General features: G+C 36.8%; 1 protein-coding gene across 1 annotated transcript in view; it reads right to left on the bottom strand.

Moving 5' to 3' along the window:
• CRIM1 (cysteine rich transmembrane BMP regulator 1) overlaps positions 1 to 13,039 on the bottom strand; it is a 174,395-nt gene that overhangs the window by 48,593 nt on the left and 112,763 nt on the right. The window contains exons 6-7 of the mRNA XM_071575406.1: positions 3,521 to 3,703; positions 722 to 919 (exon numbers count right to left, since the gene is read on the bottom strand). Coding sequence (XP_071431507.1) covers positions 722 to 919; positions 3,521 to 3,703 — 381 coding nt within the window. The remainder of the gene's footprint in view (positions 1 to 721; positions 920 to 3,520; positions 3,704 to 13,039) is intronic.

Here is a 13,039-nt window from a genome sequence, read left to right as displayed (position 1 = left end):
TTCATCCTAAAAAAGTATCCCAGTGAACTTACCTGGATGGTTACTGCAAAACAAGAAGGGCCCTGAGACACATGCAGATACACAAAAATAATTTTGTTTTACCAGTGATGGAACAGCAAAAACTTAAGTAGCAGCTCTCTGGGCACCCAGGAATGTTTGTATACTGTGAAGATGGCTCTAGATTAAACAGTGAGTTATACCATATACATGTACTTCCACAAATGAATGACAGTATAATTTTAAACTTTAAAAATTAATCTATCTCACAGATAATATCACCTTTTATAAGTTTCTCTGAAATAATTATGTCCAATAACAAACTATGTTGTGCAGAAGGTTTTTAGCTTCAACTAAGTGACACTGATGAAGAAGAAACTAGGAGTAATTAACAGTAATACCAACCAATGAAAATATTGATCTCCTAACTTCTCCTATATTTATTAATAATCTATAAGCAAAGCTCAGAGCAACACTAGTGAATACTGCTGATCTTCAACAATCCCCTAATACATTCTTTTGGGCCAAAACAGTATCAGGGATGGCCACATACAGGTGTAGTTAAATGATGCTGATGTTTTCTGCCCTCAGTAGTTTATTCAATCACCAGGCAATGCTGTACCATCTACTTCAATCCATCAGAATTTTAAAGTAAACTGAGAATCACCAGGTAAGAAGCAGTCACGACAGACCAAAGCAAAATAAGAGGAAATACCAATCTTACCTTCACACACTGGGCAGCACTCCCCGGGGACTTTAACAGGGTTTAGACAGCTCTGCCCACATGCTGTTGCAACGCAGTGTGGATCTCCATTGATGCACTGGCAGAAAGTGCAGTCATCCTCTCGCCAGCGGTCTCCGTGAGCTTGGATCTGACCATTGGCATAACAGCCAGCAGGGTTATTTACTGGATAAAGTGGGTCTGAAATGAGAGGAGTTGGAAGAGAACAAGGCTTAATGTTTTGTTCTTCGGACCAAGATGGATCTTAGATCTACTGATTCCTTTTTTGTTCCAGCTTTCTGAAGGAAACTGAAAACACCTAAATGAGCCATTGGAATGACTTGTGTCAGCACTGTATCACTACTTTATACTACGAGCAAAGATGAGACCTCTGGCACATTTCTTGCTGGAACAAGAAGATTGCCTTAAGCTACACCTCATCACAGTTTTGGAGATATACTAGTTTTTCTGAACAGACAATCTGGCTCAGTTTTCAATTTCATTTCAGTTGAAGTTTTTTCCCCTTGAAAGTCACAAGACCCACTTATGTGTTAGCAATCAAATGAAGATTTCAGTATTTAAATAATGTAATTTTAGGGAACATACTTATGTAAGATTTCAAGTTTCATGCAGTTAAATAATGGAATTTTCTATAGGCAAATCCATGACTTGAAACAAAAGCAGCTTTTACTCTTCAGAAATAGTATTACTCCAGAAATGCAACTTTATGCTAATACTACTAGTAAAAAGAATATATACATTATGTGAATGTATACAACTTATCATGGTGGCCCATAAAAAGATAACTGTCAGGCTTAAACATTAAGTATCTCAGGATGGACAATAACTAGGTAAAGTTTTCAAAGCAAGTTATAACACAAATTACACAATAAAGCAAATTTAATATATTAAGAACAATAGATAAAACTGAAAAGATTTTTTAGCAGATATCAAATAAGCACAAATTATTTACTCTTAAGTTAATTTTCCAAGAGTGTTAAGTTTAAAGGATTTGGGAGAGTTAAGATGTCATATCTAAAGGAAAAATAGGACTGAATGAAACCTGGATTATTTCTCTGAAGTTTCATCACTCCCCTCTGGAAGAATGGCAATGCCTTTTGAGCATAGATAAAACCCATAGCAGTGCTAGTAGCTGTTGCCTTATTATAAGGCACTTTATGACACACTGGAATATTTGGAGTGGAACTGCTCACAAATTCTACCCCATCCTGAACTGTAGTGATATTTTAGTAAAATGGGTTAAGCCAAAAATCAGATGTTTGCGAAAATTAAAATGTTCCCACAACTCTTAACCTTGCAGCTTCCGTGTTTTAGGATTACCTTGCATCTGTAAATAACTATTTTGTCCTAGACAAAAATCAAATCATACAGAAACAAATGAAGTAAATGTTATCATTCAACTTATATACAATATTCTGATTAACAGAGGAATACAGAGAAAGCACAGGAAAGCCATATAAGACTTGTGCTATTTGCAATAATCTTCTATGCAACTCAAAGCACAAAGTTCCTGCTATCCTTAAAAGGTCAGTAGTGTTTAAAGCTGTAAACTGAGTCCAGCAAATTACATATCCTAATGCTGATATATCCTACAGGACTTTGAGAAAGAATTCCTCCTGGATTTAAGACAAGAAGGTTTTGTGCCTGTACTACATGATTCACATCGAATTTGTCATTTGCCATTTTAGAATTCTTACAGAAAAGAAGAAAGCTTTATATTTTGATCATCAACTAAACATTAGTAGGAAACAATGAATCACCTTAAAAATCAGTCATGAAAGAAACAACAGAAGAAGAGCAGATAGAAAAAAAAATGTCACCTCTTCAACAACTAGAAAAGCAAGAATGGGTGGACTGTTAAGTATATATTCTGTCCATTTAGAAGACTTACCTTGTCAATTTAGGTTGTTAAGAAAGGGATCAGAACATTCTTTTTTAATTATTAGATTCTCCTCTGAGGAGGAGGATTTATGAGATTTTCAGCTGATTTCACTTATTGAGAATCTATTCCTAAATGCACATTTAAACAAAGGGATTAAGAGTGCTTCACAGCCCTTTGGCTATGTGGTAGCAATAATGTGAACCCCCCTGGGGCAAGATCCAGGGGTAGAACACCAGTGCCATGTTATTCTGCTGGAATCCTGGTTGCATTCTGGCAGAAGTCGCCTCCAATACTTTCTAATATAAGCAAGAGGGCCAACATGGAATTTCACACAGAGACCTCTTTAGGAGGACTGTAGGCCTCTCAAGCAGAGAAGAAGATTGTCAGTGGGGCAAAGAAGGAAGAGAAAAAACCTGAAATCAGATTCATTTTTTTTTGCTGTAATTGTAGAAAAGAGAAGGTGGGTGAATTGCTGTAGCTGAACCGCAAAAAAAAAAGCAGGTTGCAAAGAAATGGAAATGTGTCTCATGGACACAACTGTTGCTCTGGTGATGTCTGTCCAAATGCTTAGTGCAGAAATTAGAAACAGCTTTTTATGTCCTTTGTGAGGAAGGCCCCCCAAAAATCCCCTCACACCTAACCATGTTTAAGGAAGTTCTAATGCAGAAGGGAAAGGAAAGCCAAACAGCTCTGTATAGAAAGGGCAGATATCAATGTCGGAGAAGCACTGTAAAGAACAAAACAGCACACTCAGCCACAGTAAAAATGTAGAAATAAATTGAATTAAGGAGGTATCTACAAACTTTGTAAGAACAAAAGCCCTTGTTTGCTCAATTCCACTGGAGAGACAAATAAAAAAATTAGAATTAAAAGCAAACAAAATTAAAAAGATACTGTACCTTCACACACTGGGCAGCACTCCCCTTCTGGCACATAGTACCTGTCACAGTGTAGCTCACCACACTGGGCAGAGAAACAAATAGAGACTCCACCCTGGCATCGACAAAATCGACACGCATCCATTCGAAACATGTCTCCATCATAATATTCCATGCTGTTAAATATGCAAGTTGGTTTCACTTCTGAAAGAAGAAAATAAAAAAGTATTTTACAGATACTTTTAAACAGCAAATAGTTAACCTCATGTTGTTACTGACAAAAACAGATATAAAAGGCACAGCTGATTTTTCTTTCATTTTTAAAACTCAACTACAATCTTGTTTTATTATTTTATTTTTAGGAACATGGCATATTTTATTGTCTGTTTCAACAATGGAAAAAATATAAAATGTTATTCAAAATTACTTTCAGAGCAATTAACTACAACTAGAAATCTCAATTTTAAAAACTAAAATCCTGAAGGAAGGTTATAGCACTGGTATTTCTTCATAGATGTTAAATATTTTTCATTCTGGATGAGCCTGAAGCAACTTCAAATTTCAGCACATGAAACAATAGATTTTTCTGTTTTAAGAAGACAGTTCCTCATGTCTCTTAAGTGTAATCTTCCTTTCTGCAGAACTTGCCACCCAGGTATAAATTGCACTAAAGCTGTCCAATCGACAGGTTAAAAAAAAACAACCAACAAATATTTTGTGACTGTGTGATCTGTTAGGCAGAACTGAACACTTCTTTGTTCAAGTTGTAATAGCCATCTCACAACTATACTTCCCACAAAACATAAACTCGGTTGTAATAATATTTACATAATCACTTCAGTATTTCAAAAACATAAGACAGCTATTTCTTGTATGCTTCTGTCTACAGCACAGCCTTGACACAGAATTAAATCCAAACTTTGTGGGAAACTACTAGCCTCTAAAAATTCAGAAGTACTTTATGAAGGACATTGTCTATTTACTTGGTGAACATGAAAAAAAAAGAGGAAAAAAAAGATGCTAACTAAACCAGTGAAACAGTTTGCAGATTTAATCAGCTTTTTTTTTTTTTTTTTAATACTGAAGAGATTTTGTTCCAGATTATGAAACAGATCTACACACACATCATGAATATATCATAAGACCTTCTTAGGGCTTTTGACCTCGCAGTTACCCCACACACATGAACTTTCCCCCACCCCCACCACCTATTGCCAGAGCAAAACACACTCTATTCAACCAGTTCAGCTGATCCTGTCCCCCACCCCCATCCCCCCCACCCCCACCCCCCGACACTGCAGCTCCACAGCCCAGGGCTGAATCAATGTCACTCAAGACACTGTAGAAAAAATGCTCCGAATTTATGTTCAACCCTAATACTCCACATTAGTCATTAGGAAATCATGACTTCACAGAATCATCATTATATTACTCAATGACTTAAGCCTCCTCCCTCTTTCCCACTTCAGAATAAACCTTTTGGCCTCCTATGATACTAGTTCAAGACACCTGAAAACAGCCACCTGAAGTAAAGCAGAATCTAGTTAACCAATGTATTTTTTCAGAACCTACAAATCTAGCAGTCTGAAAAGCCAAAGGTTCTGCAAAGAGGAAACTATTTATTTCAGCAACAACGTTACCAAACTGTAGATAAAACTACCATGTTTCATTGCATATGAAGCAAACACAGAAAAGGAAAGAAAGGATAATTGCCCATGTTTCTGATTTCTTTAGAATAGATGAAAAAGACTATTCCCTTACAGATGTAATACCTGGCTACACAGGACTGAAAACTGCACACTTTGTGGTCAGATGATTTTTCTTTTTTTGCTTAGTGATCAATCTCACACTGGAAATGAAATATATTCAAATAAAAATTCAGTATTTGCAGACTCCTTTTGGCCAACCCCATTCTCTTAACTTTTAGGAGCTAAAAACTTTACATCTGAATTATTCTTGACACTGATATTGGTTTTCTTTAAAACTCTAAAGCATTTCAAGTACTTATTTCCATATACATTTATACTGAGCTCCAACCTTGAGTCATTTGATATAGTCATAAAGCATTAGAGGTGAAACTTAGAAGTATCCTGAACGATGTTTGATTTTTATATGCCTGTTCTGTCTTTAAGGGATAATGTAGAAACCAGCATAAAAAATAAGTAAGAAGAGGAAATTCCACTGTATCCAGGAAAACAGCTATGACCTCATTAGAAAGTAATTCACATAAACAAACACTTGAGAGATATTTCAAGTTTATGTAGCTCAAGCTGTTAGTTTAAAAACTTTCTCCAAAAAGGAAAAAATGTCAACACAACTGAAAAGGCCTTTAATCCATTTGCTTCTAGTTTCAATGTTTTCATTGCAGCTTTCCAGATTTTTACTGTTCCCCCCCACCCTGAACAGTAGATATGAATTTATGCCTAAATAGAAGTAGAAATGTCATCTTTAATGAATTATCATTCATTTTTAAATGTCCAAACAAGACTAAGCAAGTAACTGCAAATCCAGAAAGGATCTTTTATTCTTACAGTGAAAACCACCATAGATTTTCACTAGATGTGTACTTTTACCATCCAAGTTTATGGTAGCTTATACATTCAGTCTAAACTATAGACCCAAGCTTATACATCCAGCTTCAAGTCATGGATAACTTTTGTTAGAACCATATATAAGACTCCAGTCTTGAGACTGAGTCAAGCCAAAACTAGCACTAAATAAAGATCCCTAGATTCAGATACTCCAAGTGGAAGCCTAATGAAAGAGTGAGCAACACACAGTGAAATCACAATGATGCACTCCTTCCACTACAATATGCTGAAAGATTCTCTAGTTTGTGGTTTTTTAAAGCGCTAATTTTATTGCCTTATTGATCTACATATGACAGTCACAAAGGAATGAAAGAGCATAAAGCTAACACTAAATAAATGCATATTTTCTTAGAGGCCAGTAAATACAAATTCATTGTTCTGCTAATAAGGAGAAAATTACAGGTAGGACTCTTCAAGCTTCACTGCATCGCAAAGTTATTTAAATTGATCAAACTTCATAGCACAAAGCAGTTAAACATATCTGGGACTCCAAATCCCATTTCTGATGCAGATTACCACAACAAAGCAGTGGGCATGAGACACAGGCCATGGATTTGTGAACATAAATTCAGTGTCTGCTAGCTCTCAAATAAGCCAGTAATACCAGATTGATCCAGGCCAAGCACCGACATACTAATGCCCTCCTGTGAAAGAAACAGAGCAGATGCTTCCCAGAACAAAAGAGTTTATACCGGTTGGGGAAAGACCAATGACATTACATCTCTGCTCTTATATCAAGTCAAGCATGAATAAGATGGACTTAATTTGGCCTTAAAGTTCCTACTACAGAGTTAAATGAGAAATAGTTCTGACACAAATTTATCTCTACAGATCTCATGGCCACAGTCTTTTTTCCGGGAGCGAGAACCCTAAAAGTCAGTGTTGCAGTAAACCCCACAGCCTCACACTACACAAACTACCATTATTTCTCAAGATCTCTGTCACTCATCTGACCTCCAAATGAACACAATGTTTTTTACCAAATTACTTTTCTAAGGTATTTTACCTTCTACATTTAAATCTAATGAAATACAGTTCTATTGGCTGAACTAGTCCAAAGCAAAACTTCTGATACTGAGTTGGAATAGCTTAGAAACACTTGCAAGTTTGGGAAGCCACCCTTTGCAAGGCAGCAATTCTGCACACAGTTACACTAGGCACATGAGATGCTTCAGGCATCAGCTGTCTGTAGGCAAATTGGGGCCTTTTCTTTTGTAGTATCAGAAATTCCAGCTCTCCTGAAGCGGAAGCAACATTCAAAACAATTTTCTGCTGTTTAAAAGATTAAAAGGTTCATGATTCCAGCACTTCAGATGTTCCTTCAGCATAAAGAAGTATTTGTCCCAGAGCCTTGGAAGGAACTAGGGCAAGTGCTGTGAACTTTCCATTAAATGAAAGGGAAGGAAACTGATAAACTTGAATCCTGCATTGATATAAACAAAACATGGAAAAGTTTTCCATTTTTCAAAAGCTGCACTGATAGAGAGTTTAAAACAAGGAGAAGGACACATTTCTTTGGAACTGGCCCGTAACAATGTTCCAGGATAACAGACTGTATGCTGTTGCTTCCTTGCAAGCATATTAAAACAAACTAAATAGAAAAAAACTTTTTGGGTTCTTAATCTTCAGGTTGTACTGCTTAGTGCTGTGTATTCCCTATTAACACAATTACAAGGGTGTTCTGAAAGTCCTTTTGGTCCTGCATCTTCTGAAAAAGTCATCCAGAAACAGAGACCAAAAATAAAACAAACTGTTTACAAACTATTATTTGTAAATCAATGCAATTATTTTTGCATGCATTTATACTTGTACAGCTCAAAGGAATGAAATACTATTTTGTGGCACCTGCAGTCTGTAAAAGATATTAAAAGATACTTGGGAAGCTGAGGGAAACCAAGTTCAGCTCTACCTGATACATCCCATTTTCTTTAAAACCACTAGCAGTGGAGAAACTGCAGCCTACCTACTAAACAATTCCACTGTTTCAATTGCTGTAACTAAGCAAAGATCACAGAAGGGGTAATTCAGGTTGAAACAGCAAACAAACAGAAAGGAAGTTTCCGATTTCATGACATTTCCCATTTTCAAGGTCTCATGTCCTACTGTTTTTTTCTATCCTCCAATATGCAGATTTCTTGCCAAGAGGGCTCATCCTTAGGACATCTCAGGGTGTCCTATCTACATATTCTCTTACAAATAAAATGCACAACTTTCTTTCAATTTTAATTTTTCATCATAAGGTCATGATTTTCAATGTTTATTTCTCTGGCTTTCTGTTGGTACAGTAAAACCACAAGTGAGCAATTCAGATCTATAGAAGACCCTGTGAGACTGAAGGCAGCTAAGAATAAAGAAGTCACAGCTGCTTGGAGGAGCTAGCTACTCCCCAGAGGTTTCTCGTGGGAGCTCCTCAGGTTTCTCACAGCACACCGGAGAGGTTCTTGAAAACATCTAGGATAAGTTCTCCAAAACATTGGACTTGTGAGATACGGGGCTTAACCAATTAAAGTTTCTAGCGTGGTGGTGTGTAACTCTTTTTAGCCAATAAGCTGTAGTTCTAACCTTATATAAACTGTGTGCTATGTGTAACAAAATGTCTTCACTCTAAATCTCATAGGTTTGTTGTGTGAAGTCCTTTCTCTCCACAGAAGGTTGTTTACTTTAGCTTTCCTCAAAGTTATCCCCCTCTACTCCTTCTGGACACTAAGCATTGCTACTTTTTAACATCTTTCAGTAGGTTACAGTCCTACCACAGAAAAAACACCAGGACAGCCAGAGGAGGAGCTGGAGGCACAAAGGGTGGTGGCTGTGCTCTAAAACCCCAAAGAGTGACAGATTTTCTTGAAGAAATTGCCAAATGATTCTTGGAAACAAGACATATTCTTCATAACAGAGGAATGTGTTTAAATCCCAGTGGCCTCTGTCAGTTCATCACATGAGAAAATACAAGTGATGAGTTTAGCCCTAGGCACATGAAGGGGGGCACAGGCAACTGAAACAATTTCAATACCAGTAAAAGGTATTGGGCATAGCCCATCATTCATTGCCAGCACATCTGTGATAAGCCTCTAGTGCATAAGAGAAGTTAAAAATTGCTGGGAAAAAAAAATCTCCAAACCTGTAACAGAAGGCTGTGGTTTGACATTTTATGAGGCCTAACTATTTCTTCCATACTTTGAAATAAATACTGAATTCTAACCTTGTCCTCCAAAGTGGTGGCAACTTGGCCCAAGTTTAAGCATCTAGAAATATCTGAGCCAGAACATCACTGAAGATATAGCTTACCAAGACAATTCACTTTGGGAAAAAAAACATTACTACTTTATCAAAGTATTTACTTTTTTTCTTCTTAACTTTTAAAATCAAACAGAACTGTATCATTTGACATCTAATATTCTTTATACATATCATCAGTTCACAGAATCTATCTAGCACCTTTTTCCAATTAACCAATACAAAAGAAGTGAGTTAGACTTTGTCCTTTTTAAGTTACAAAAATAACTTTGTTTTTTAAAAGCTTAGTCCCTACTTCCCACTGACCAACCTCCCCCATTCACAGTGAACACCCCCATAGAGCTTTGAGTTTGGTTTCACATCCAGCTGTGGCCCCAACAATCACTCTGGTCCTCTTTTATTTATTTATTTACATTGTATTTACTTATATGCATCTACAGCTGGAATATTTTTTCATAGGAGTTTTGGGTTGACTGGTCTTCAGTTTTCTGCATTTTCATTTTCCCTCCTGTTTCAAATGTAACTGGTAATGACTTGCACTGTTTCACATACTTCTCCCAGTTTGACTATGGCAAGTATAATACAGGCTCAGAGGACCTGAAACACTGTTTGGCAGACTGACCTGCTTTTTCATTATACTACACCAAATTCTCATACTGCTGTGACTGGTGATTAGCCATGATTTTCAAATACCTTTCAAATGTTCTGACTGAATAAAAAACAATAAAACCCAAACCCAAAACCTCAGCCTACAACAACTAAATCCCCCTACCTTTTTGGTGTCAGATTATCTTCCTTTAAAGTTAATATTTTTTTTTATTCTGTACCAAAAAATTGATACGTTTTGCTCTTCACAAGCTGTATTTTGCATCTTATTTATCAAGCAGCTGTCTATTTAAAGTTTACCACAAAAATCTGTGGTTTTGGATGGCCAGAGAGAAATATGCAGTACTGTTTAATCAGTATTAGGACTATAGTCAATTCTCTGCTCTTGGACAGACTCTGTTACCTTGGTGAAATCCTTATTTCTTAAGAACACACATAAAATTTTAAGTTTAGTGAAAGTGTAATATAAAGACTATCAAAACTGATGCAATAAATAATAGGAGCTCCATGGTAATTGGATGGTGGCTGTTAGGTGCTTCACTTGTGCTCCATTCTTCCTTCTTCAGTGAATTCCTTGCTGACCCTATATTCCCCATCAAATACCTTCAGCACTTATTGATGCTCCCTTTTGAAACAGGCCATTCTCACTTCCTTTCAGAAATAATGGAATGACCTTTATCCTTTTCCACATCATGAGATTAACAAAGGACCTGCAATTGCTGTGAGTAGTAATTGCACCAGCAGGTGAAAAAAAGTGTGATTAAAGAGGGTTTTTAACCTTTCCTCCAATGTAATATCACTGTATAGAGATGCAAGTGTGAAAAAAGCCACAAGTTATAGAGAAAAGATAAATATCTCCTTTATGTCAGTGTCAGTTCATCTTCTCAAATGAGAAAAAAAATCAGAGAAGCAGTTATAAAATGCAGAGTATGTGTCATGTCAAGTGAACGATCTTACTGATGTAGGAGACCACTTCTATACTACTGTGTGATCAGCAGTGTACCCTGAAACAGCAGAATAGAAAGGGTCAAAGTCTTAAGTCCCAGGGGAAGGTGTGATCTGTTCTTTTCAAGATCAATGACAGAGATTTTCATGCATGCATCATGTAGTCTCATCTTCAATGGAGAGGGCAACGAAAGTCCACACCTCACCCCTCAGGGAAAAGGAATTGGAACTAGAGCTCCACAGGCACTCTTAGCACAGCTGGACTCTAAAATCACTGCTCACAAATGGCTATGGCAGAAAGCAGCCTGGTCCCCTTGACCTTGGACCACATGGACATACTAATGAGGACCACTAGCACACATACAATTAATCATATTTCATAAAGCAATCAACAATCCTTTTAAAGTAGCAGTTGTTTTCAAGGAAACTTACTGAGAAGTGAAAGCCCTGACTGACAGAAGGCGGCAGCAGCAGCAGGATGGGTGCTAATTGGTCTCTCAAATTTCTAAGGCAGAGCTCACAGTCAGCATAGTGCAACCTACATTCAAGAGACCCAAACATCAATACCTAATTAGAGAACAGGCAAGTCTGGATACTCTCTTGCTGCAAACTTGTACTCTTGCTGCACGTGCAGCTTTCAATCTCTTTAGATTCACTTGTTGATCCTTGTAATTTAATGCTGAATCCATTCTTTTTTTACAAGCTTCCCCATAAGAAAAAGCAGCACATCAGGATTAGCAGACAGAAGTCCTGGTGAGCAATATATTTTGGGTGGATCAGAAGAAACCTTGAATTAGCTTCTGTAAAATGTAGGATTTTGTGTAAGATTGCACCTTGGGAATCTCTTGCTCAATTTCCCTCAAATATCTATCATATACTCTCTATTATTCTCCAGATGGAAAGCAGTGCATAAACTTTATGGCAACTGGAATAACCTGCCTTTAAACAAAGCAATAGTCACTCTCGCTCTCCCTGAAATGTGCACTGTGTTACAAGGCACTGGAACCACAAAACAGGCAAAACCTAATTTTTCAGTTTCATATATTAAGTTTCAGTTTCATATATTAAGATATATTTTGGATGGCTATAGATTTCTCATGTTGCCTTATTTCCTCTGTATCTACTTCACACTTACACATTTGACTACGGATGTAGCTCTTTCCTGAAAACTTCACTACTGAACACCACTACACTAATCTCTGATTCCCATATGCAACAAGCAGTGATGTATACAGCTGTACCAGCTATAACTCTAGTTACACTACTTTATGGCAGCCAGAGATTTAAATTTAGCAATTCATGCTTCGTCTCCTTCAGGCTGAAATTCTGTTACGATGCACAAACTGCTCACTCTGAGGGTCATCAAGAACGTAAGATTAGCAGAAAAAGCCAGTCATCTTCGAAGCACAGATAACTGACAAAATCATATCACTATTGCATTTTAAATCAGTGTTTGCGAAGAATTCTACAGAGTTGTAAGGTTCAATTTACAAATTAAAGAGTAAACACATTTCCTTTGGTAAGGAAAGAGGAGCAAAAAGAAATAACAACGTTGTAGCCATCATTGTTGTCTGAGCTATCATTTTGCCATCCAAAGACCAGGCAGAGTATGCTCTGGGATGGCTGAAACAGTCATCCTACATAAATCCCAACATGGAACTTTATTGTATCCAAAGGGAACTTTGGTTTGATTCTTACCACCATTTAACAACACAATGATTTTATTTACAGATTCTTCCCTTGAAAATGAAAGAATCTATGTATGCCTTAAAATTGACTTTAAAATGTACTTACCTTTGGAACAAGAACCACATGCTCATGACAGTAAGACCTGTGCATTAACTGTAATAATGAAATCTTTTAAACACAGCAGTCTTTTAAAAAGTACAACTTTATGTTAGTTAATGTAATAGTTTTATGTAAAATACTCTGATATCTGCATACGTTTATGATGATTAAAATGAACTACTAGGAGGATCAGACCTCTGTAGTCTACTTTTTTCTTGTCACCAATAAGAAAGTTGCTCTCAGCACTTTCAAAATTATATTTTTGTATAAAAAAATCCAAAAAGAAGTTTGACCTATGAAAGATTGAACAAGCACAGACAGTAGGTACTCAACAACAAGCTCCAATTAAATCAAAATATCAGGACCATTTTCAAGC

Source organism: Pithys albifrons, chromosome 2, assembly GCF_047495875.1.
Source record: "Pithys albifrons albifrons isolate INPA30051 chromosome 2, PitAlb_v1, whole genome shotgun sequence".
Taxonomy (NCBI): domain Eukaryota; kingdom Metazoa; phylum Chordata; class Aves; order Passeriformes; family Thamnophilidae; genus Pithys; species Pithys albifrons.
Note: the sequence above shows the minus strand (reverse complement) of the source record. Positions and strands in the feature narration are given on the sequence as shown.